Source organism: Gouania willdenowi, unplaced genomic scaffold (genome assembly GCF_900634775.1).
Source record: "Gouania willdenowi unplaced genomic scaffold, fGouWil2.1 scaffold_184_arrow_ctg1, whole genome shotgun sequence".
Classification (NCBI taxonomy): Eukaryota; Metazoa; Chordata; class Actinopteri; order Blenniiformes; family Gobiesocidae; genus Gouania; species Gouania willdenowi.
Window position 1 is genome coordinate 345 of NW_021144935.1, and position 24,572 is coordinate 24,916.

General features: G+C 37.3%; 1 protein-coding gene and 1 long non-coding RNA gene across 2 annotated transcripts; both read right to left on the reverse strand.

Annotated features, from left to right (window-relative positions):
• Window positions 1-2,382: 2,382 nt before the first annotated feature.
• On the reverse strand, window positions 2,383-5,064 carry LOC114458784 (protein NLRC3-like; the record flags this gene model as incomplete). Its single annotated transcript, XM_028441174.1, has 4 exons — window positions 2,383-2,509; window positions 2,597-2,770; window positions 2,848-4,663; window positions 4,863-5,064. Coding segments are annotated over 4 exons (2,319 nt in total), but the record flags the coding sequence as incomplete, so codon positions are not given.
• A 172-nt stretch (window positions 5,065-5,236) lies between these two features.
• LOC114458785 (uncharacterized) lies at window positions 5,237-9,507 on the reverse strand. The gene is made up of 3 exons (XR_003673147.1): window positions 9,478-9,507; window positions 5,756-5,869; window positions 5,237-5,283 (listed from the first exon to the last, which is right to left on the reverse strand). It is a non-coding gene; the product is annotated as an uncharacterized LOC114458785 (long non-coding RNA).
• Between the last annotated feature and the right edge of the window lie 15,065 nt (window positions 9,508-24,572).

The window sequence follows — 24,572 nt, forward strand, 5'->3', positions numbered from 1 at the left end:
TCATTTCATGACTGGTCGCTGTGGGCAGGCAGGACCGTGAATTTATTTTTCCTCACTAAGAAATAAGAATCAATCAATCAATCAGTTAAGGTTCCTGCTGTGGGTTTTCATATTCACATGGAAAGAGAAGTGATATTAAAATAAAATACACACACACTACATAGCAATCATAGACTCACCACACTATGTGGTTGTATGTAATAAAGAAATTATAAAATCTGTATTGAATAATTCTTACAACACCTTTTGTAATCATGTGATGTTTTATAAGATTGATTTTGATGAGCATGTATTCAGTTATTGTTTGTACAGATAAATATAAGTGGCTAATTTCAAGTTTACTGTGTATATTCAATTTAAACACAAATCATGTTTGTTTTCTGTTCTGTTCTACTTATAACTTTTTTCTTATATTAAAACATAGTCTAACAGTAAATCTAAATAAATGTAATAAAGTTAAATAAAAGTTTTCGGCCCACTCTAACAATGGTAAACAAAATAGGAATTTAACTTTAAAATAAATTAAAGAAAAAATAACGTTAAAATAAATTAACAAGCTTAATTTAAGTAACCTGATATTATAATTTCAAAATAACGTTAATATAACATAATAAAACATAGTCTGAATTAAATATTTAGTCTTATTCATAATTTTATATAGTCACTGTTAAACAATGTGAAGAGAGGGAATGTTAGAATGGATTATTATCCATGGTTTCTTTTTGTGTGTAATACTATAATTATATATCTTTATACTCAATAAATCTATTAATAAAATATATTCAGATCAACTTGTTAGCTGTCATTTTCAGGACAAGGACAAACAGTTTCAGAACATCTGATCTAATGATCAATAATAATGAATAAATCAATAAATCTTAAACATAATTTGTATTGCTTTAAATCACCAGTAAATGACATCTTTAACTAATTACAAGGAGCTGATCATTTGATTTCTAAATATATAAAAACACTGATAAATCTATGTTTGGGGTCCAGGGAGTGAGCAGACCCTGAGGACCACAGCTGTGTTTTAGATGAGTGTCTGTTCTTCTATTGACTTGTTATGACTTGTTGATTCATTTTCTGTTCATCTCTAATAAATTGATTGATTGATTCAGCAAAACCTCTGACTATGTCTCTCTGTATGAAATCTCAGATACTGAACACCAGAGTTAGCTCAAAAACTCTAACAATTGTTAAACAATGATATTTATAACATAAGTCCACAGTTTGAAATAAATTGAAAACGTTTTAAAAACATACATATTTCTGTTTTAATAAATGTATGAGTGGGTCAAGTTAAACATTTTATTATTTTATTTTATATTACGCATTGTTGGAATGTCAGTGCTAAATAAATATTTTCATATTTTAAAGGCAGGGTAGGTGATTTTTGAAAGCTAGCATGATTTTGAATGTAGCTTACCCTCCCCTCTGTGCTCCGTCTCACTCACATGCATTAGCACAGCTGCTGCAGAAGTGGATCTAAGCTCATTGTTTGTATTGTGTAGAAACTCCATCATCTCATTCAGCAGTAAGTAAACACTAAACTTTATCATTATATACTGTATGTTAAAAAACGTGACTAAAAACTCTGTTTTAAGTCCGTCACCAATGACGCGCTATGAGTGTGGGCTCGTGGACGTGAGGGGTGGAGAACGAGCAGGGACAGAGAGAGACATGATTGGTTCATAAAAAACCGAACGGTCTTTTTTCATTGGTCAAAGTTTTTACAGGTTTACAGGTGCTACACATGATGGATTTTCTTTGTTTCTTTTTCAGAGCACATATGATTAGTTTCTGTCAGAACATTAAAAAAATTTCAACCAAAAACTTAAAAAGTGTGTCTGGAAAAAAAATCCCCTACCCTACCTTTAATTGATTGATTATTTGAAACATTGGGAATAATTTATACAATTGCAATGTTTTATTTTTGTGGTTAGTAACATTCAGAGCTGGAAATGCAATCATTTATTTCAGGCTTCAGCCAGTAATTTACATTTCGGTTCATCCCTAATTTTTTGACTTGATAACTTGTGTCAGAGCAATAATTAAAATATAATTTCATAAGATATATTTATATTTCTGTATGAACACAATCCTCACTGATTGGTTCCACCTCCTCTGATCTTTTCTCTCATTCCTTCATCAGCTCCTCATAGTTCTCCATCAGCCTCTCCTCACTCCTCACTACCTTCTTATCTCTGTCCTTCATCCCTCTAACCTGTCCCAGTCCTCCTCCTTTAGTGTCCCACCTCTCACACCTTCATCACATTCCTCTGATACAGCTCTCTGTCACACATGTGATGGGGATTGATGTGAACATGTGATGAGCTGCTGTGATGTGTCTCACCTCAGAGTGTTCAGTCTCTGAGAGAGCAGCTTCACTGCTGAGTCTCCTGGATGGTTGTAGCTCAGGTCCAGCTCTCTCACACTGGAGGAGTTGGAGCTCAAAGCTGCTGCCAGAGAAGCCCCGCCCACCTCTGTGATGACACAACCTGACAGACTGGATTCAGAAAAACATCCACAACTCAGGAAACAAGTGAGGAGACGAGGAACAGGACAATGTTGATGGAACATGTGATCCACTGACCTGAGAGAGTCCAGTTTACAGTGAGGACTCTTCAGTCCTTCACACAGCAGCTTCACTCCTGAATCCTGCAGATCATTGTTACTCAGGTCCAGATGTTTCACACTGGAGGACTGAGAGCTGAGGACTGAGGACAGAGCTGCACAGCTTCTCTCTGAGAGACCACAGGAACTCAACCTGATGAAGAATCAGAGAAACCTTACAGATGTTTGTCTGTGACAGAATTAAAGACATGTTTTTCTAAAGTCACATACTTAACTTTCTTGGAGGCTTTGATCACTGGGAGCAGCTTCAGAAAAGCTTCCTCTGAAGGAGAGAAACTCTTCAGGTCAAAGACATCCAGATGTTCTTGTGATGACAGTAAGATGAAGACCAGAGCTGACCACTGAGCAGGAGACAGTTTATCTGTGGAGAGACTTCCTGATCTCATGGACTGTTGGATCTCCTCCAGCAGAGAGTGATCATTCACTTCATTCAGACAGTGGAACAGGTTGATGCTTCTCTCTGTGGACAAACTCTCACTCAGCTTCTCCTTGATGTATTTAACTGTTCTCTGATTGGACTGTGAGTCACTTCCTGTCTGTGTCAGCAGGCCTTGTAGGAGCCTCTGATTGGTTGGCAGTGAAAGACCCAGCAGGAAGCGGAGGAACAAGTCCAAGTGTCCGTTTGGACTCCGTAAGGCCTCGTCGACAGCACTTTGATGGAGAAGTTTTAAGTCAGGCTGACCTCCACTATGGAGAAGGTTAAAAGTTTGTTTGAATTTAAACATCAATGAGTTCTCCAGAAGATTGACTTTAGAGCTGATGAAGGTGTGATGGACATGGAGAGCAGCCAGAAACTCCTGAAGGCTCAGATGGATGAAGGTAAACACCTTGTCCTGGTACAGGCTGCTCTCCTCTCTGAAGACCTGTGTGAACACTCCTGAACACACTGAGGCTGCTCCGAGGTCCATGCCACACTCTGTCAGGTCACTCTCATAGAAGATCAGCTTTCCTTTCTGCAGCTGCTCAAAAGCCAGTTTTCCCAGAGACTCTATCATCTTCCTGCTCTGTGGACTCCAATGTGGATCTGTGGCAGTTCCTCCATCAAACTTCACTGTCTTGACTTTGTTCTGAAGGACCACATAGTGGCTGTAGATCTGAGTCAGAGTCCTGGGCAGCTCGCCCTCCTCTCTGCTCTTCAACATGTCCTCCAGAACTGTAGCAGTGATCCAGCAGAAGAGCGGGATGTGGCACATGATGTGGAGGCTTCGACACGTCCTGATGTGGGACATGATCCTGCTGACCTGCTCCTCATCTGTGGACCTCCTCCTGAAGTACTCCTCCTTCTGAGGGTCAGTGAACCCTCTGACCTCTGTCACCATGTCCACAAACTCAGGAGGGATCTGATTGGCTGCTGCAGGCCGTGTAGTTATCCAGAGGAGGGCTGATGGAAGCAGTTCTCCTCTGATGAGGTTTATCAGCAGAACCTCCACTGAGGTGGACTCTGAAACATCAGTCAGGGTCTTAGTGCTGAGGAAGTCCAGAGAGAGCCGACACTCATCCAGACCATCCAAGATGAACAAAACCAGGAAGTCCTGGAAGCTGCAGATTCCTGCTTCTTTGCTTCCAGAGAAGAAGTGATCAACAAGTCCCACCAAGCTGAAGCTCCTCCCCCTCAGCACATTCAGCTCTCTGAAGGTCAGTGGGAATGTGTAGTGGACCTCCTGCTGGGCTTTGTCTTCAGCCCAGTCCACAGTGAACTTGTGTGTTAAGAGTGTTTTCCCAATGCCAGCCACGCCCTTTGTCATCACTGTCCTGATTGGTCGAGGTCTTCCAGGAGGAGCTTTAAAGAGCTCTTCTAGTGTGATGGCTCTTTCTGCTGTGTCTGATCTCCTGGATGCTGTTTCTATCTGCATGACCTCATGTTCTTGGTTGACCTCTCCACCCCCTCCCTCTGTGATGTAGAGCTCTGTGAAGATCTCCTTCAGGAGGGTTGGACTTCCTGCTTTAGCCACGCCCTCAGACACACACTGGAATTTCTTCTTCAACTTGGACTTTAGCTCACGTTTGTATCGAGGAGCTTTTGTTCCTGAATGAAAACAAACTTAATGTTAGAGTGGAGAAGTAAGAGCAGGTTTGAACATTGGAGATCAAAGTGTGTGATGTTCTCAGTCTGGATGGTTCCTCAGATTAAATGTGATTGATTGAATCATGCTTTGAAAAAGAAAAGCCAGCTTTGTGTCCTTCATGTGATGTTCCTCACAGTGAAGATGTTCACATGCTCTTACTGCTCTGCAGATGCTCAGCCAACTCCTCCTGCTTCATCCTCTTCAGGAAATACAGTGCGATGTTCAGAAAGGCCTCCCTGCTCCTCCTCTGCTCCTCATCTTCACCCTCCATCTGACTCTCTGAGCACTCTGGATCATCTCCATCCACAATCTTCTGCATGTGTTTGAGTTCAGCCTTAACAAAGCTGATGATGTTGTCCTCCAGCAGCTGGAACACAAACACATTAAAGGTGATGAGTGTGTGTGTGTGTGTGTGTGTGTGTGTGTGTGTGTGTGTGTGTGTGTGTGTGTGTGTGTGTGTGTGTGTGTACACAGTGGTTTGATCACAGACTGACACAGGTTTAGTGTCTTTGTAGAAGTACACACCGTAAAGATGGAGTCAGGCTCAGCTCCAGAGGAACCATCCACACCCTCCAAGCTGCTGTGGAGAAGACACAGACACTCAGACATGCTGAGGAGCAGCTGGAGGAAAGCACAGGAAGCTCTGCTAACATCATGTGAACATCAGTAACAGTGGGTGATGTCCTGCAGAGCCACAGTGCAGTGAGTGTGGAGCAGCCTTTGGAGCTCAGCTCACGTGTGGAACATCTCAGCATGTTTCCACTGAACAGGAGAACAAGCCTGTTGGACTGAGGCTTTATTTGTCTTCAATCCTTCACAAATCTGAAGATCACACATTGTCTAAGACTCACCTACACACTGGAGACCATTCCTACAAAGCCTTTTCTCTTTCACCTTCCACTGTTTGCTGAGATTTACATCAACACCACTTCAATAACAAACATAGTCCATCAAAACTGATGAGTCATGTTTACTGGTGCTTTATCAGTGTGGAGTGTGAAGAACCTGGACCATCAGGAAGAAAACAAACAACCTTATTTGTGTTCACTTACTGTGGGTCAGTCGATTGTCGTCCTTTGAAGTCAGTGAGTCTGCCCATGGACTTGTTACTTCTAAAGGACACACAACTGGGTTCAGGTGCAGGTCCACTTAGTCTGGGCTCGGTTCTGGTTCAAACACATACAGAGTTGTGAGTGTGAAGAACCTGAAGCCTCATTTATTACATGTTGATAAGCACAGATCATTCAAATCAAAATATGTTATTGATAAAGTTGTGTGGGAGCGTAGAAACAGGTGTAAATCTAAATATGATATAAACACCTAGTGGTAGAACAGTGATATGGGGCTATTTTTGCCACAAAACTATTTATGTGTGTTTTATCCAATCTGTGTGTCTGTATTTTGATCTCTGTGTCTGTATTTCAATCCGAGTGTAGAATAAGTATTTGTAAACATAGTGTTCTGTATGTAATCTATTCTGTGTCTGTATTAACATCCGTATGTGTGTGTCATCAAACCAGGACATTCTATTGGCTGTCTCTGTGCATGTGACTTTTGGAACACAGTTGGAGAATGCAATCTGTAATATTTAAACTTGTAACTTGTGCAATACCGTTAAAATCCAGCAGTTGTTGCTGGTACCAAGTGACCCTCAAATAGGAAACAAACTTCATAATACTTAAAAAAAAAAAAAAATTGAAACTAAATAACCAAAGAACAATCAGTACATGGATTGGTGTCATATGTGTTTGCCTGTTTCGTCTTTGATGTAATATATTATTATTATTATTATTATTATTATATGTCTCACTGTCACAAGGAGCCGAGGCAACACTTTATCAATTTATCATATTTATAAATAAATTTGATGGTTTTGTAAAAAAAAAAAAAAAAGAATTATTAACATATAGGTAGTTTGGTTTCAGGAATAATTGATCAACAGCACAAACACTAACATATTTAATAAAAAAATAACCTGGTATTGAGTGTTCTCAGATCTTAAGAAGGCGTTTGATACAGTTTACTACAATATACTTATAAGAAAAAAGGAAAAGGGGTAATGTAATGTAATGTTTTGGACTGGATAAAAAGTTATTTATGCAACAGAAAACAGTTTGTACAGATATGACAGAACAAATCATGTTGTTTAAATATTAAATGTGGGGTACCACAGGGGTCAGTTTTGGGGCAAAAAATGTTCATAATGTATATGAATGTAATTTGTAAAGTAAGTGAAAAGCTAAAATATGTGTTATTTGCAGATGAAACCAATATGCTTTGTACTGATGTGGACTGATGGCAGCTCTTGAGGATGGTCGCTATGGAGATGTGTAAACTAAAAAAATAATAAATTACCATTAAACCTAAAAAACTAATTTTAAGTTATTTGGAAATCAGAAAAGAAAAAAAAAATATATAGATGTAAAAGTAAATATAGACAATATTAACATAGAAAGAATGAACAAAGTCACATTTTTTGGTGTGATCTTGGACCACGGGATCTACTGGAAGTCACACATTAAATACATTAAAGGGAAGATGGTGAGGAGTATTTCTATTGCTGTTCTGGGCAAAACAAGGCTAATTCTTAATAAAAAAGCATTGCACACTCTTTATTGTACACTTGTTTTACCATATTTAATTTACTATCTTGAAGTTTGAGGAAATACATACATGACGAAGATCCAACCGTTATTCATAATGTAAAAAGATCCATCAGACTGATACATAACGCTGGATACAGAGAACACACACATGGATTATTGTTAAAAACACCAGATTTAAAACTCCAGATCTCATCAAACTCTAAACTGTCCAAATGATTTATAAAACAAGTAAAGGTTCACTTCCAAAAGGGTTGAGAAAAGATTTTTAGAAAGAAAAGGAGAATATAATTTAAGAGTAAAACTACATTTAAACATACAATATGCTAGAACAACATTGAAAAAGATGAGTATAAGAATATCAGGGGTTAAATTATGGAACTGTCTAAAGGATGAAATAAAACAAAGCACCAACATAAACCAGTTTAAAAAGCTTTTTAAATCATATATCGTATAGTATAAAGAAAGAAGAACAATTATTTTACCTAGGACAGCATTAATATATAATATGTACATCCATCCATCCATCCATTTTCATCCGATTTAGAGACTCCAATGAACCTTACAGTCATGTTTTTGGATCATGGGAGGAAGCCTGAGTACCTGGAGGAAACCCACGCAGCACAGGGAGAACATGCAAACTCTACACAGAAAGGACCCAGGTGTCCACCCCAGGGCTTGAACCCAGGACCTTCTTGCTGTGGGGCGGACGTGCTAACCACTATATATTGCCACTCGAAATGTATTTGATGACATTTGTGTCATAAATATAAAATAGTTTCATATTAATATGATGTACATGTCATATACATACAAATTGTTTTTAAGCACAACTATACTGATAACCTGATAAACCATTTGCTGGTAACTTCAACCACCAACATGAGTAGTTTTCACTCATTGTTTGGTCACATGTTGGGACTCTATCACACCCTCATTACTTCACTGTAGAAAATATGTAGAACCAGTACAGACAGACAGACAGACAGACAGAGACAGACACACACACACACACACACACACACACACACACACACACACACACACACACACACACACACACACACACACACACACACACACACACACACACAGAGAGAGAGCTTTGGTCGTGTCAGAATCCACTGTTCACTCATTCTTAAAGTGATGCTGCTACCATATAGGGTCAATTGGAGGCGTGTCTTACAGTTTTTTTTTGTTGCTAACAATCGTTGGTGCAAAGTGAAGTCACATGATCTAAACTCTAACACATGTCCATCATGATCTCAGATCAACAGTTAATCTCATCATCAACTAAACACTTCATACACGTCTCAACAGAAGCTCATTGAACCACAACACTAACACATAGTGTTACCATGGAAACACACACTGAACTACACAATACTAACAACAAAGATCATTACATTAAATACATGTGATCTTTAACTTTGAATGATTTATGTCAGGTTTGATTATAAAATAAGATCTTTGATGGTTCTAAATGATTGTATATGATGTAATAAAGACTAAATCAGTCATTTACAGTAATTAACAACATTTGTGCTTTGGACAGATGGACATGTGTTAGAGTTTAGATCATGTGACTTCACTTTCCACCAATGATTAACAATAAAAAACTGTAAAGTATCCTGTACTTTTTATTGAGATGATCACAGTCTCCATGTGTTTAAACCATCAGTAATAATATGTTTATATAAATATACGTGTTTATCTCCTCTGTTTACCACACAGTATATGATCCATTCATTGATCAGAGATTAATACACTTTATTTTATATTGTTAACAAGCATTGGTCCTAAAGTGTGTTAGTGTTTGAAAAATGTGCTGTAAAAGTTTAGTGTTTATCAGGTGGTGAACTAATTATAATAATGTATAGTTATTAATAATAATAACTAGTGACTGAGGAAATAGTTGTTGACTGTATTTAGTGTGAAAACAAAGAAAAGTGATTGACACTTTAGTCCACATGGACTGAGAGATGAATCAACACTGCTGTGTGTACGACCTCTGTCCACACGCTTCATAAATACTGATTCTTTTTGTACTGGTGCACATTCTACATTTCATTGGTCTGAACGTATTTAGAACCAGTTCTATGAACGGATCAATAAATGAGGCCCCTGGACCATCAGGAAGACAACCAGCAACCTTCTTTATGTGGACTCACTGTGGGTCAGTAGATGGACCTCCTTTGAAGTTCATGGGTTTAATCATGGACCGGTCACTTCTAAAGGACACACAGCTGGGTCCAGGTCCAGATGTGAGCTTCTTCCTGGTCCTTGAACACACGCACGCACGCACGCACGCACACACACACACACACACAGTGTAACACTGATGTACAGAGGTGTGAGTGCTGAGCTCTGACGTGGTCTCACCTCTGATCTTCAGTCTGGATCTCATGTTGTTCCTTCACCGTGTCCTGATCCATCTCCACGTCATGAGATGATGAGCTGAAGATATGAGTGTGAGACAGACAGAGCTACCTGAGTATCATGGTAAAGAGTGTAAACACACATTAGAGAAGATAAAAGATGTCAAAGCTCTGAGTTTCACAACAAATATCTGGAGCTCTGAAGTTTAACGGCACACTGACTGGATGAGAGTTAGTGCTACACACTGTGATGCTAACGCTAAATGCTACACACTGTGATGCTAACGCTAATGCTACACACTGTGATACTAACGCTAAATGCTACAAACTATGATGCTAACGCTAAATGTTACACACTGTGATGCCAACGCTACATGTTACACACAAAGGGAAGAAAATGAATGGATTATAAAATGATCAGTGCTAAGGCTAACCATGAAGAAGAGGAGATAATGCTGAGGATCCCAGGGAAAAGAAAACAACACATTCATTACTAAACAATGAAAATGGTAGTGAGAATGCAGGTGCTGGCACTGCATTAGCTTAGCATTAGCTTTAGCATTAACTTAGCATTGTATTACCCTAGTGTTAGTAATAGGCTAGCATTAGCAATAACACTAACCTAACATTAGCAAAAACCTAGCGCAAACATTAATCTAACATTAGCATTAGCCTAGCATTGGCATTGACCGAACATTAGTTAAACATTAACCTAGCGATAGCTGAACATTATCATTAAGGTTGAAATGGGTTGAAAACATTTTAAAAGTTAGAAATTATTTAAAACAGCATAAATTAAATTATTTGAACAGTTGTTTTCACCAGTAGGATTAAGATTTAGAACCAGATTCAACATAAGGAACAGGAAGTGGTTCCTCACATTTAGACCCCGTTTATCACTGTCACAACTTAAACAGTGACATCATCACTCTCAATGAGTAACTTAAAGTCACACTGACTATATTAGTACATATTTATGTCTGCCATTAGGCTAATACAGTAACATTAACATTACATTGATAATATGAATAATAATAATAATAACCTTTCACTGTTAGATATTTCACAACAGTTAGTGCAAAGAAGGGGGGGGGGGGGGGGGGCTCAGTTTGTGTCAGGTTTAGCAGCACTGCATTCTTTACAAACCACATGAATATTGTCAGGTTTACTATCTTTCGACACCTGATTTAAAGTATTTAGGTGTGTTATAAATCTCATCTATAGTTGCTGCTCTAGCTGACCTCCGTATTGTTGTAACTTTGTAGAGGTACCAATGTGCTTTCCGGCTTCAGTCCGTGTTCAAAACAAAACACAAAGCACGTGGTACATTCAATGTGCCTCAGAAAAACAGGATAGAATGAAAAACAGGAACAAGTGGGTCAGAAAATGGATGGATTAAAAAATAGATGCAACCATGGATTTTACTGATGCAGACACGCAGTAACAGATGCATCTCAAGTTCACCCGTCAATTGTACCGACGCACACTGAATGGATCGATACACTTGCATCACGTAGGTGTGATTCATATGGATTCATCTCCACATGCTTAGTTGGTTCAGATCCTTTCATGAGGTTCAGTGTTGAGTCAAAGCCAGCTTTGTACTGACCCTCGTTACTGAAGTAGTCTGATTTAAAGTGATTAGCACACACATACAAGCTACCACGAACCATAGCTAGCACATTGTCATTAAAAATGGAACACAACCACTGTCTCTTCTGTTCTTCTGTATCTGGGACAGACTATAAACACTTATGATGATTTGTAGAACCAACAACAGAACCATTTGTGTGTCTAGCTCTGAGTGACGACATTGAGAAACACTACTGCTATCTCACTAATGGACACACCAAACTCTACCTTGGTGATGAACACCCCCCTCTCTGATGTCTCCTATCAGCGCTCAGAGGAGGTCGGCCTATGAAAATCACTCCTTTGGTGACATCACAACAGGAGCTGAATCTGAACAGCCTGTAGGAACACTGTTTTACCAGTGGGTGGGGCTGCAGAGACCATGCAGGAATCACTTATTCTACTCATTCTGGGAGTTGGAAGGATCAGGGAGGACCAGTTTATAGATGTAGAGACCAGAAAAAAAACTGTTTTTCATAATATGGGACCTTTAAAGAGTTTTTTAACCAATAAGTGAAGCTAAGCCTGAGCTAAAGGTTGTTTCTGTGGAAATAGTGGAGCGACAGTTAGCGTAGCTAGTAGCAGCAGTTACCATAGCTAGTAGCAGCACATGTAGCGATGATGCTAAAGCAGGAGAGCCTGCCTCCAACAGACTGAACACAGGAGTAGAAATTTTGGTTGGTTAAAAAAAATTAAAAAAAAGTGTAAAAAGTTGTGAAAAGCTGAAATGTGTGGAATGTTTTATCTGAAAGTGAATGGCTGAACAGCTTAAGTTCACTGTTGAAGGTTTAAAATGTTGAAAATGTGGATGGAAAATAAATAGTTAAATAGTTTTAAAAAGTAGAAAGGTTAGAAATGATTTTAAACATAGCATAAATTAAATTATTTGAACAGTTTGACACCAAACTTGCTGAAATGTGTTGAAAATGCAGGAGTAGTTAAAGCAAGAGGGAAGAGTAATAATAAAAACTATAATAAAGTTTAAAGATAAGAGAAGTAGAAGCTATAAAGAACAATAAAAACACAAAAAAATTTTGGATTGTGAGTTGAACTGGATTAATATTTCACACAGTGACAGTATAAACATACAGTTGTTTAAGATTGTGAAGAAGAAAAATTTAAAAAAATCAAAAATCTATTACTATTTTTCAGAAATTTCAGGTGACCCCAAATGGGGTCCCGACCCAAAGGTTGAAAAACACTGATTTAGTGGCTCTTGAATAGACTTATGTCTATAGTTTTGATCATTTCCAGTAATCTAAGGCCTGAGGAGGGACCATCACTGACTCTTTGTTTATTTTCCTCCCTGTAGTGCCATGGTGTACTTCTAGGGTACACGTACCCCCATTAGAGAAGCAGGTGTCTAGGTGAATACCTAGATCCCTGGTTGATTTGATGATGGTGTGTTCCAACCAGGGTGTGAGGGTCCAGAACCGTCTCTTGGGTTTTTCTTCCATTGATGGTGATAAAGTTGGCATCACACAGCCAACAAAGTGAGGGATACAGTGTCATCAGAACACTTCAACACATAGTTTACATTAACACTGCTAGTGTTCTATGTTTCTAGTCATAATGTCTTCCTCTAACAGACTGAAGGTCATTTGAAGGTCTTCAGTTAGAACATAAACAAAGCTCATTATGGTTTCTCTTTTAGTTCTGTGGCCTTGTTTCATAGAAAACATCTGTTTGTTCATTAGCTCTGATTGATTTAAGATAAATGGACATTAGTGTTTGTCTGGGGCACATGTGGCAAACTCAAGGTCCGGGGGCCAAATCTGGCCCTTAAGAGCATCTTATTGTAGCATCTAATTTATTCCATCACAATGATCTATAGATGCTTTTATATAGTTTTCTATGTAAATGAACACCACAGTGGATCGTATGGTTTATTTAATTGTTTCTATGATGATGTTTTTTTTATTTTTTTATTTATTCAGTTCATTTCCGACATGGTTGCATTCACAGAAATTCATTTGACATTCAGAGCAAAATCACATCATTGTTTTTTTTTTTTTTTTGGTCCTTTTTTGTCCTTTTTCATGCCGGAAAGGGCGACGGAAAAAAGCATTATGCTTATCCAGATCCGTCCCCTAATTTGAACACAGATAATTTTACATCCAACCTCGTTTCTTCCCTTTTTTTTTTTTTTTTTTTTGTCCCTTTTTTTTTTTTTTTTGTGATGTGTTCTCGTCTGCAGTCATTGTTCCTGTTGTTACTCTTCCTCACAGTCTTTTTCTTTCGTATTTCCTCGGGCTTTCTTTTCCAGTCGTTGTTTACGTTCCTCTGTGGCGTTCAATGAAGAGTTGACTTGAGATCTGTATGTGTGTAAAAATGTACTCCTCATTTTGTCCTTAAATTGTTTCAGATTATCTGACTGTTGTGTCTCTTCGTCAAGGCTGTTCCAGAGGTTCATGGCTCTATGCACAGTACTATGTTTGCCAACGTTTGATATGACCCTATTTGGTCTAAACACATTATTATGTCTGAATTCATAGGGATTTTGATTGTATGTGAAACGTTTTTGTATTCGATGTGGTAGTTTTTTGGATGCAGCCCTAAATGCGTGTATTTGTGTGTTGTAGTGTATTATTTCTTGCAGTTTTAGGTATTTTGACTTCTCAAATAAATCGTTTGTGTGTGCGTTGTGTGGTACTTTATGTAAAATTCTTATAGCTTTTTTTTGTTGTTTAAATAGTGGTTCAAGATACGTTTTGTAATTATTACCCCATATTTCGGAGCAGTAATTTAAGTGTGATGCTATGAGTGAAGAATAGATTGTTTTAAGTGATTTGGTATGTAGGATTTGTTGAAGCTTCCATAGGATGTACCTGCTTTTGGCAACTTTGTTTTTAACTATTTGTATATGTTTTTTCCAGGTCAGCTTGTCGTCCATCCACATTCCAAGTACCCTATATTCTTTTACTTGTTCTATTATTTCCATGTTTAGTTTCAGTCTTATATCTACCATTTTATAACGTTATAGTCAATGATTTTTGATCAGTCAGTTGATGATTGACTATTGTCTAAAGTCTACACTGTCTGTGTGTGTGTGTGTGTGTGTGTGTGTGTGTGTGTGTGTGTGTGTGTGTGTGTGTGTGTGTGTGTGTGTGTGTGTGTGTGTGTATGTGTGTGTGTGTTCACTCCTCATAAACCTGACTCAGGGATTTTACAGTTTTATACTGTTGATGATTAACTACCAGAGTGGGCTCACCCAATATACAGTATAGGCCAATGCTCAGGGATTAGAAAATGTGGAATAATTTCCCCTTAAATATAATCATATTAAAACTAGTTATGACTATCAAGTCCTAAAATGGAAAAGCAAAGACAGATTCAAATTAAAAATAATGCCCAATTAATAAATAATAGTACAAATAAGTTCCCAAATGACTGAACACATAAGATTATTCTACAGTAAAAGTGTTTGTAGCTAAAGTCATGAGTGCATTGATGAGATTCTCACAGAAAAATAAACATTTATTCATTTTAGGATTTTGTGTTTCAATAACTTATACAAACTGATTCTCTGTAATATTCTCTGCACTGGAAACATTTAAAATGTGATGAAATAATCCATATCTTGTTAAATTATTGAGAATCTGAGCTCTTTTCTCTATTGTTGTGAAATAATTCAAAGCCAACCAGGTTTTCTGGTAAATTGACCAGTTTAGGCAAAGTTATAGAAAATAATAAAACATCAAAATGACAACTTTTGCTGACATTTTTTGAAAAAGCTGCTGTAAAATCAGGCATTTTAGGTCTGAACAACCACATAAATTAGAAGTGAAATGGTGGAGGGACTGAAACATGGAGATGTTAGTCCTTCCTACAACCTACAAAGCTTGTCTGCACCAGACACTTCATTTTCACCTCAACTGGACACAAAGTTTACCGTACCACGCTGTCATTCTGGAACCAATGATGCTTTCTAAAACAGCTGATGAGACAAAAACATCATCTTTAGATTGACACCAAACACTCTTAGTCTGAGTAAAAAATACAACCTTTGCTGTAAACGGGAACATAGATTATTGACGTGTGTTTCACAGTTAAACTGGTTATTTAGATCAGTGGTTCTCAAACCTTTTTGGTTCTAGTTCCCTTTTCTCTCATTTCTGAATCCTTGTACCCCCTTTGTCCCACTTCAACATTTTACTGAGAAAACTACTTAAAAACATCTATAGATCATAATGATGAAATGAATGAGTGATAACACACATTTTAAATCATCTCATTTAGTAAATAAATGGAAATAAACAGTAATTAGTTCAGTGGTTTCAACCTTTTTAGATCGTGACCTCATTTTGATATTAATAACAGTCATTTTTAATGTTAAACAGTTGGAAAAACTCAAAATTGTTACATGTTCTTTATGATATCAAATTTCCCTTAATTAAATAGAAACTGGTCAAAAAAATCTAGGAATTGTAAAGTGTAGATCCTGTTAGGACTGATATCTGTCACTGATTGATTATACAGTATATTGTTTGTTTCTTACATATTTAGTATTTTATGTTCACGTAGAAGTACAAACTATGACACAATAATGAATTTAAATAAACATTATTTATTAATAAACTTTTTAAAAAATGTGAAAAGGTTGAAAAAATTGAAAAGGTTGAAAAAATTGAAAAGGTTGAAAAAATTGAAAAGGTTGAAAAAATTGAAAAGGTTGAAAAAATTGAAAAAACTTGAAATGGGTGGAAAAAGTTGAAATTTGTGGAAATAGTTGAACATTTTTTAAATGGGTTGAAAAAGCATTAACAAGCTTGAAAAAGTTGAAAAAAGTTAAATTTGGGTTGAAAAATTGTTTGAAAAAGTTGAAATTGGTTGAAAAAGGAGAAAAAAGTTTTAATTTGTGGAGAATGTTGAAATTTTTTTAAATGGGTTGAAAAAAGTTAAAATGGTTTGAAAAAGTTGAAAGTGATTTAAAAAAAGTGAGAAAAAAATTGAAACGAGTCCAAATCTGTTGAAAAAGTTGAAACATGTTAAAATGGGTTGAAAAAGTTGAAAAAAGTTAAAATTGGTTGAAAAAAGTTAAAATTTGTTGAAAGAGTGGAAAAATGTTTAAAATTGATTAAAAAAGGTGAAAAAAAATGAAACGAGTCCAAACGAGTTGGAAAAAGTTAAAATGGGTTGAAAAAGTTGAAAAACATTAAAATGGGTTGAAAGAGTGAAAATAAGTTAAAATGGGTTGAAAAAGTTGAAATCAGTTAAAAACAGTTGATAAAACTTGAAATGTGTTGAAAAAGTGTAAAAAGCTGAAATGTGTTGAATGTTTTATCTGAAAGTGAACAAACAGATGAACACGTTAAAAGTTGAAATCAGGTGTAGAATGGATGAACAGCTGAAGTTCACTGTTAAAGGTTTAAAATGTTGAAAATGTAGATGGAAAAAGATTCATAGTTTAATAATTTAAAAAGTTGAAACAACGTGGAAGATTTCAGTAGACCTTTGATTAGTAATAAATGATACGATACATGACTGTCAGCATGAGTCAGCACATAAATGTAATAAATGAAGTTAATGAATCAACATAACACAAGTACAGACACTGTAAAATAACATCACCTGTACTTTTCCATCAATCTATGTACAGACCCTTTCTAAAAAAAAAATAGAATATGATGGAAAAGTTCTTTAAGTTCCATAATTCCATTCAAAAAGTTAAACTTTTATAGATTATATATTCAGGGCCCACAATTTAAACAATTTCAAGTATTTATTTGTTTATTTTTACATAATTTGGGCTTCTAGCTCATAAAACCCATGAAAACAGGAATTCAAAAAATTAGAATAATGTGAAGAAATCATCATTTACTTTTCAGTTTTTGCAGAAAAAAAGAGGAGAAGAAGGACTAGACCAGGCCTGTGGTCCATGGTCCTCTTTTCTGATGAAAGTAAAGTGTGTCTTTCATTCAGGAATCAAGGTCTAAGTGTTTGGAGGAACAGAACCCAAGCTGCTTGAGATCCACAGTCAGTCATGATTTGGGGTGCAATGTTCTGTTCTGTTCCTCACCAGTCTTCCTCCAAACACTTGGACCTTGATTCCTGAATGAAAGGCACACTTTCATAGGTTTTATGAGCTGAAGCCCAAATGATGTAAAAATAAACAAACAAATACTTGAAACTGTTTAAATTGTGGGCCCTGAATCTATAATCTATGGAAGTTTACATTTTTGAATGGTAAATGGACATGATTTATATAGAGCTTTATCACCACACTGAAGCAGTCTCAAAGCGCTTTACATATCAGCTCATTCACCCAATCACTCTCACATTCACACACCAATGGGACAGGACTGCCATGCAAGGCACTATTTATGTATTTTATGTATACGTAGAAGTACAAACTATGACACACTAATGTTGAAATGACTGGTTTTCCAGCATAAAATCTGTGGCCCTCTTGAGATCAAACTGGTCCGTATTTGGCCCCTGAACTAAAATGAGTTGGACACCCTGGTCTGGGGCCTCCAAATTACTAGAACAGCCCCTGACTGCAGGAATCACAGCAAAGCAAAGCAGCAGCGTCTCCACCTCTCTAATAACACTAGCATAGCTTAGCGTAGCTAATGGGAAATGAGGAACAGGATAAACATACCTGTCAGGTGGTGTCACTGACGCTGAATGGACAGGTGAGCTCTAACGCAGCAGGTGAAGTGCGGCAACGAGGCAACAAAGGGCAACAGCAGCATTGAGAGCAACTAAGAAAATACTGTTGGTCTCTGAGTGTGTAAACACAACAGTTCCAAACTACACACCTGCTCCACTAACTAACCACAGACAAGAAGCTGGGACACAAGGAAGTGGGGCGGAGCCAAAGCTGAGAGCAACAGGTCCAAAGTTGATGTTTTATAACACCTGAGTGATACGAGCCAATCAGAGGGAGGAGAGAGAGATCAATAATCCTGTTATTAAACATCACACATTTACACTATTTTACACCATTAAACCTGTGTTTGACCCCAGGGTTGGCCTCAGAACAACATCTACTACTTATTTCATTAGATCCAGAACCTACTTTTTATATTTATTATTAGCATCTCATTTACTTATAGGTGTTTTTTTTATTTAATAATGAAGTTTTATATTGACACATCTGTGTCTTTTATCGAGTTGAAATCACTGTAAATGTCATTGTCTCCCTCTAGTACCCCTGTAGTGGCATGGCGTACCCCCATTTGAGAAACACTGGCGTAGATGACAATCTGTGGCCTAAGCAGCATTAACGTCAGCATTAGTAAATAGTTGGTATTTCCATTTCACTTCTACATCCCACCTGATTCATATTTCCTTCTGTTGCTGTGTTTACGCTGCTCACGTTCTTTTCTCACATGATTTATTTGATCTACAAACACTCAGATCAGACTCAACTGTGAAGGTCTATCGTCTGCTTTCTGACAAACTATCTCCACAATAATCACATGTAGTTTGTGATTTTAGGATAAAGGAGAAAAAGCTGCAGTTTTTCACATCTTTTCAATCCTTTGGATCCAAAGCGTTGACATGTTTCACCTTGGAAACTCCAGAGGTCATTGGTCTACTGAACACATGTCTAACCATTGGGACTGTGTGTTCATAAGATAAAGTCAGTGAGCTGATCTATTGATCACAGTTCAGCCTAATATCAGACATATAGAACAAATAATGTTATTAGGTACACACACACACAAACCATTCTGTCCTTCAGAAATAGATGTTTCTTTCATTTGATTTGTTTTATATCATTGTTAAAAATGTGTAAACATGAAAAAAAAAATCTAAATACAAAAAGTTGAATCTAAATCAAAATGTTCAATCTAAATATTAAACCTAAATCTAAATCTAAATCCGCTGAGAGTACCGACATGCTGAATGTCAGTGATGAAGACATCAAGGATGCAGAAGACCTTGGAGGGTGGGGTGTGTGGAGTGTGGGCGGGGATTGACAGGCGTTGACCAGCCAACCTTATATGATTTAGCTTTACACTCTGTGACTGATTTAACATTTATATTGAACATTTAGATTGAACATTTAGGGCCTATACTACAAAGCTAGATAAGTGAAGCTTGGATTTATCTCCATTAGCTGGATTCACCTAACCAAACATTCTCCATCAGACAGAAGCTGGACTATGAAGCACAATATAAACTCACTAATGTAACCCTGGTGATGTCAGACAGGCTACGTACACGCTCCTGTGACAGGGGTGGAGCTTACAGTGTCAGACCAATTACAAACACATAGACACTGTGTAGAGCAATTTACTTTACAATTGATGAACAATTATTTAAAGATATGAAGAATTAAAATCCATAATTCAGACCAAAAACAACAGTTTTACTGGTGAAGCTGTGGTGTTTATGTGATCCTGACCAGGAGCAGTCCAGACCTCACCCTGCATCCAGGACTTGGTAGGCTGGAGCTGCTGCTCTTCCATCCCACCTCCTCAGGCGTGTTGGCTGTAGGCACCACCAGATCTCCTCTGATATGGGACGTGAGCTCCCAGGATGCACCGCTGTAACAATCGTAGTCTGTGTTAGTGTCTTATGTTGAACTTGTCTCAGCTTGTCTGTTAAGTTTTCATTTCAGACTGTCCTGTTGTTGGTCGTAGGCTGCTTTTAGTTTGTTGGAGACTGTCTGACACTGTTTTTACAGCCCTGTGGCTCTGTCTAAATGCTGGAGCAGCACAGGTAACCCTTATGTTTGCAGTCCTGGTCCTAGTCTCCCTAGACGGAGACCCCCCTCACACTTCTTCCCCCTACCATGAGCCCACCCTGGCTGCTGCTGATCCAGCACCCCATGCTCTCAATAGCATTAATAAGGTGTTATGAAGGCTGTCATTAAGTGTCGTTCACTAAATTATGGCACCTTTGGAGTAGGGCTGCTCAATTATTTGAAATTCGATTACAATTTTGATTATTACACCCAACAATTGCAAAAATAACATAATCGAAAAAAAACAATTATTAAAAAAAGAAAAACTCCCATTCCATCCATTTTCTGACCCACTTTTTTCAGGGTCACGGGGTCAATAATTATAATTGTAATTGATAATTAATTACAATTATGGTGTAAATGTCATATTAATTGTAATTGAAAAATAATATGTTGCTGTTGTAATCATATTTGAATTGGAATTGACTTCAGAAAATTGACTAATTGTAATTCTATAAAAAATGTAAGTTATAATTTAATTAAACACAAAACTGGGGAATAATGTTACAGATCCATGGCTTACATATACTGTATGTAGTTAATAATTATCCAAATATGTTTTAATATTAGGTTTTCCCGCTACCTGTAAGTGAGTCTTCACACCATACAGGTGGTAATGGTTAGAAGGGTTAGGATATACAGTAATAACATTAAGAGTTTATAGTTAAATTCCAACTCTTGTCCTAAGTTTACATAAGATATTCTAATCAATGAACTAAAATGTAAATGTAATGATGCTAAAACAACACCATACAGACACATACAAAATAACAGACCTGTAAATTTACCACTTTGTGATTAATTGTAATTGAACTTTACTAATTGAGAATCATAATTGACTTTCAGGGGATACAAAAACAATCATAATTTAATTGTAACCGTAAAAAATGCTGGTCACTGAATCATAATTGAGTTATGATTGAACATGGATAATCTGAAGTGTAAATTGGTCATTTTAAAATGTAATGGCCACAATTATCTGTGACATGTGTAGTTACAGAATGTGTCCACTAGATGTTGCTAGTGAGTCCATATTTAGTGAAGAAAGGATCTTACCAACCTCTCGTGTCCTTTTACTATTTAAAAGGAGTAAAACAACAACTCATAACAGGGTTGAGATCATATTAGCTTTGAATCAGGAATTGATGATAACCTGAGTTTGATAAGAAAACACTTTGAAAGCCTGAGAGCAAATATGATCTTTTTATAAAGTGAGTCTTGATAGAACACATTTTACTGTCGGCCTGACAAACAATAACAGATATTTTTCTTTAGCTCCTCCCTCCGTGTATAGACACAACAATACAAAAATGCACAAATATTGTAAAAGATCTGACAACCTTTTGGTTTTAAAGACGACACTTTGTTGAGTCATGGTAATTAAGGCATAAACAGCGGTGAAAGTAATGGATTACAAGTACTCGCGTTACTGTAAATGAGTTACATTTATGGGTACGTTTACTTTTATGAGTATATTTCTAAATCAGTAATTCCTTACATTTCTTCACCAACCGTTACCGAGGAAATTATGATTTTTTTGTTTTAAAATGATCAACGTATATAGTGAAACTACAAAAGATGAAATGAACTGGCAACAATTAAATCGACCAACCAGATTAAACGTAATGTATGTCGCGAAATCAGTGTTGAATATTTGTTATTTTCACACTTTTATTGCTTATAAATGTAGTTATACATAGAGCCTGAGAATAGTTTTTGCTTTGAATTGAATTCATAGGTGTTATTTTGTTTTAAAAAAAAATTGTACATTGTGACAAATCTTTTATTTTATACAGATGCCTTTGTTCTAATTGTGCAAGATTTAGTCTCTTCTTTTTTATGTTTATACATGTGATGTTTACTGTATGCAAGTGGAATGAATTGAGCTACTTTTTATTTGTATTTCAGTACTTCATGTATGACTTACTTGAATACAATTTTAATCAAGTAACAGTACTTTATATATTATATTATATAGAATATTATCATAAATAGCTCATTAACATGTAATAAAAAAATTCAAATCATTCCAACGAGCCCAGTTTTAATTTGGTTCCCCATTTGTGTGTTTTGTTAGTACACAGATACGTATGACAAAAATATTACACGTGAAAATGGATTAGGAATTGTATTGATTCCGAATCTGCTTGAAGGGACGTCTAACAAGTTCATCCCAACTCATGTAAACATTTGATTTCATGTTCAGACCCTAAAGCGCTGGTTCTCAAACTATTTTGGCTCAAGTTCTCCCATTGTCCAACGACAACATTTAGCTTAGAAAGCTATTTAAAAACAACTATAGAGCACAATGATGGAATAAATGAGTGTTAACACACATTTTAAAGAATCTCACTTTGTAAAGAAGTGGGAAAACAAACAGTATTTAATGCAGTGGTTCCCAACCTTTATTTGGATCATGACCCCATTTTGATATCAAGAAATTCTGGCGAACTCAGACATTTTTTTTCTAGAATTTTTTAATAATTTTTCAGCTCATATATATATATATATATATATATATATATATATATATTACTGCATTTTAGTTGAACAAGATTTAAACTGACAAAGAAGTGAAAGCCTCGAAAATGCTAATGTTGTTTAAGAATAAAAAACAAATAAATAAATAAATAAAAAACAAATTTCTAAAATCAATTTTAATTTTTCATAAATTTCAGGCAACCCCTTCTAAACTCCTGGTGACCCCATATGGGGTCCCGACCCCATGATTGAAAAACACTGATTTAGTGGCTCCTCAGTAGATTTATTTCTATAGTTTTTATCATTTCCTGTCATCTCATGACTCATCACTGACACTTTATTTGTTTATTTCCCTCTCTCTCTCTCTTAAGTACCCCCTGTTGTGCCATCGCGTCCCCCTAGGGTACATGTACCCCCATTTGAGAAACATTGCCCTAAAGCATAAAAAAAGATGGCGTCTCACATGCTTGGGGGTGGGGGTTGTGCATGGATAGCTATCACATCCCATGGCCTAAAGCATGTTGTGAAGGCATTTATTCCCTGTGTAACCTCACACACCTGGATCTCACTTTAAAAAGGATGAGACCAAATAACCTTTGACCCCCAAATAAGACTTAAGCACATGCCTAATAAACACAATGTCAGTCCTCTGACAGATAACTAATTATTGCACTCATCACAGCAGATGTCCAAATCATGACAGGATAATGACGGACTTGATCATTTTTTGCCTAAAAGATTGAGACGCGGGACAAGAAAAAGGGGTTCATGATCAGAGGCTGTGGGGCCCCTCGGGTTCCTGCTGGCTTGGACTCTGGATGTCATTTAACCCAAAGGGGGTCTCTTTCAATCTTCAATCCAGCTTATTAACACTAGAAGTCCCAGGGATTTCTATATCCCCCCAGAAGTCCCAGAGCAGGGTCAAATGAACTCTAGGACCAAACTGACGACTCTGATGGCTACAATTTGCATCTATTCATTTGTAAATGAATCACCTGAGAAATCAGCAGGGGGGAGAGCCTGACTCTAACAATGGAAGTCTGGAATGTTAGGGGGAAGTGCCCTGGAAGCTAAAGTCACAATGCCCCGTTTATTAACTCGTTCTGCTTGATGCTGGGGGAGAACAAACACAGACTACAAACATTGAAAGAAACAGAGTCACCTCTTCCAACACACCTGATTCAAATGATTATCAGGCTTCTGCAGAGCTGGATGATCATTTGAATAAGGTGTGCTGATTAGTGGCCCTCGAGGACCGGAATTGGACACCCCTGGAATACCATGTTCTCATGCAGCCTTTTGTGCTGTGGGGAATAAATAGCTGGCTGCTTCCACCTGCTGACACTCCACACTTATTCTACTCAAAATGCAGAGAAGGTTTACCACTCAAGAAGCGTTGGAATTGATCCTGAACAATGCAAACCCTTGTGACTCAGATGGGGAGGACATAAACCTTCAGCCAAATTCGGATTCGGACTCTGAGCTGTCTTCAGGTTAGATTTCCCAAACATCCTATTTTCATTTCCTGACTTTATTTTTATTTAAAACCGAAGAAAAGAATAATTTGAATTTGTTCACATTGCAGATGACGAGACTGCTCCTCATCTGGAAAAGAGAGCTCGGTTGGAGAGTGAGCCCACAGAGACGGCGAAAGAGGGCACAGTGTGGCATGAAGAACATGTGGGTACAATTCTCCGTTTCACTCCAATGGAACCGTACGCTGCAGATGGAGAGCCAACAGCAAAGGCCAGAAGAAGAATCAGGAGTCGCCTTCAGAGCTTCCTCTGTTTCATTACTGTTGGCATGCTCCGTCCCATTCAAGAATGGACTATTCAGCATGCACGGCAAACGGAGCAGACGGACTGGTTCATGATCCTCCATGAACTAATGGCATTTATTTCTGTTATTATTTTGAGGGGGGTGACCAAGGCTCCATCTCTGCGTGACAGCTGGTCAGCATGCCTGGGAAACCCACTTATCACTGGAATTATGTCACGAAACCGTTTCCAAGACATCATGCGTCACCTACGATTTGATGACATGTTTACGCGCAGTGAGCGAGTGCAGACAGATA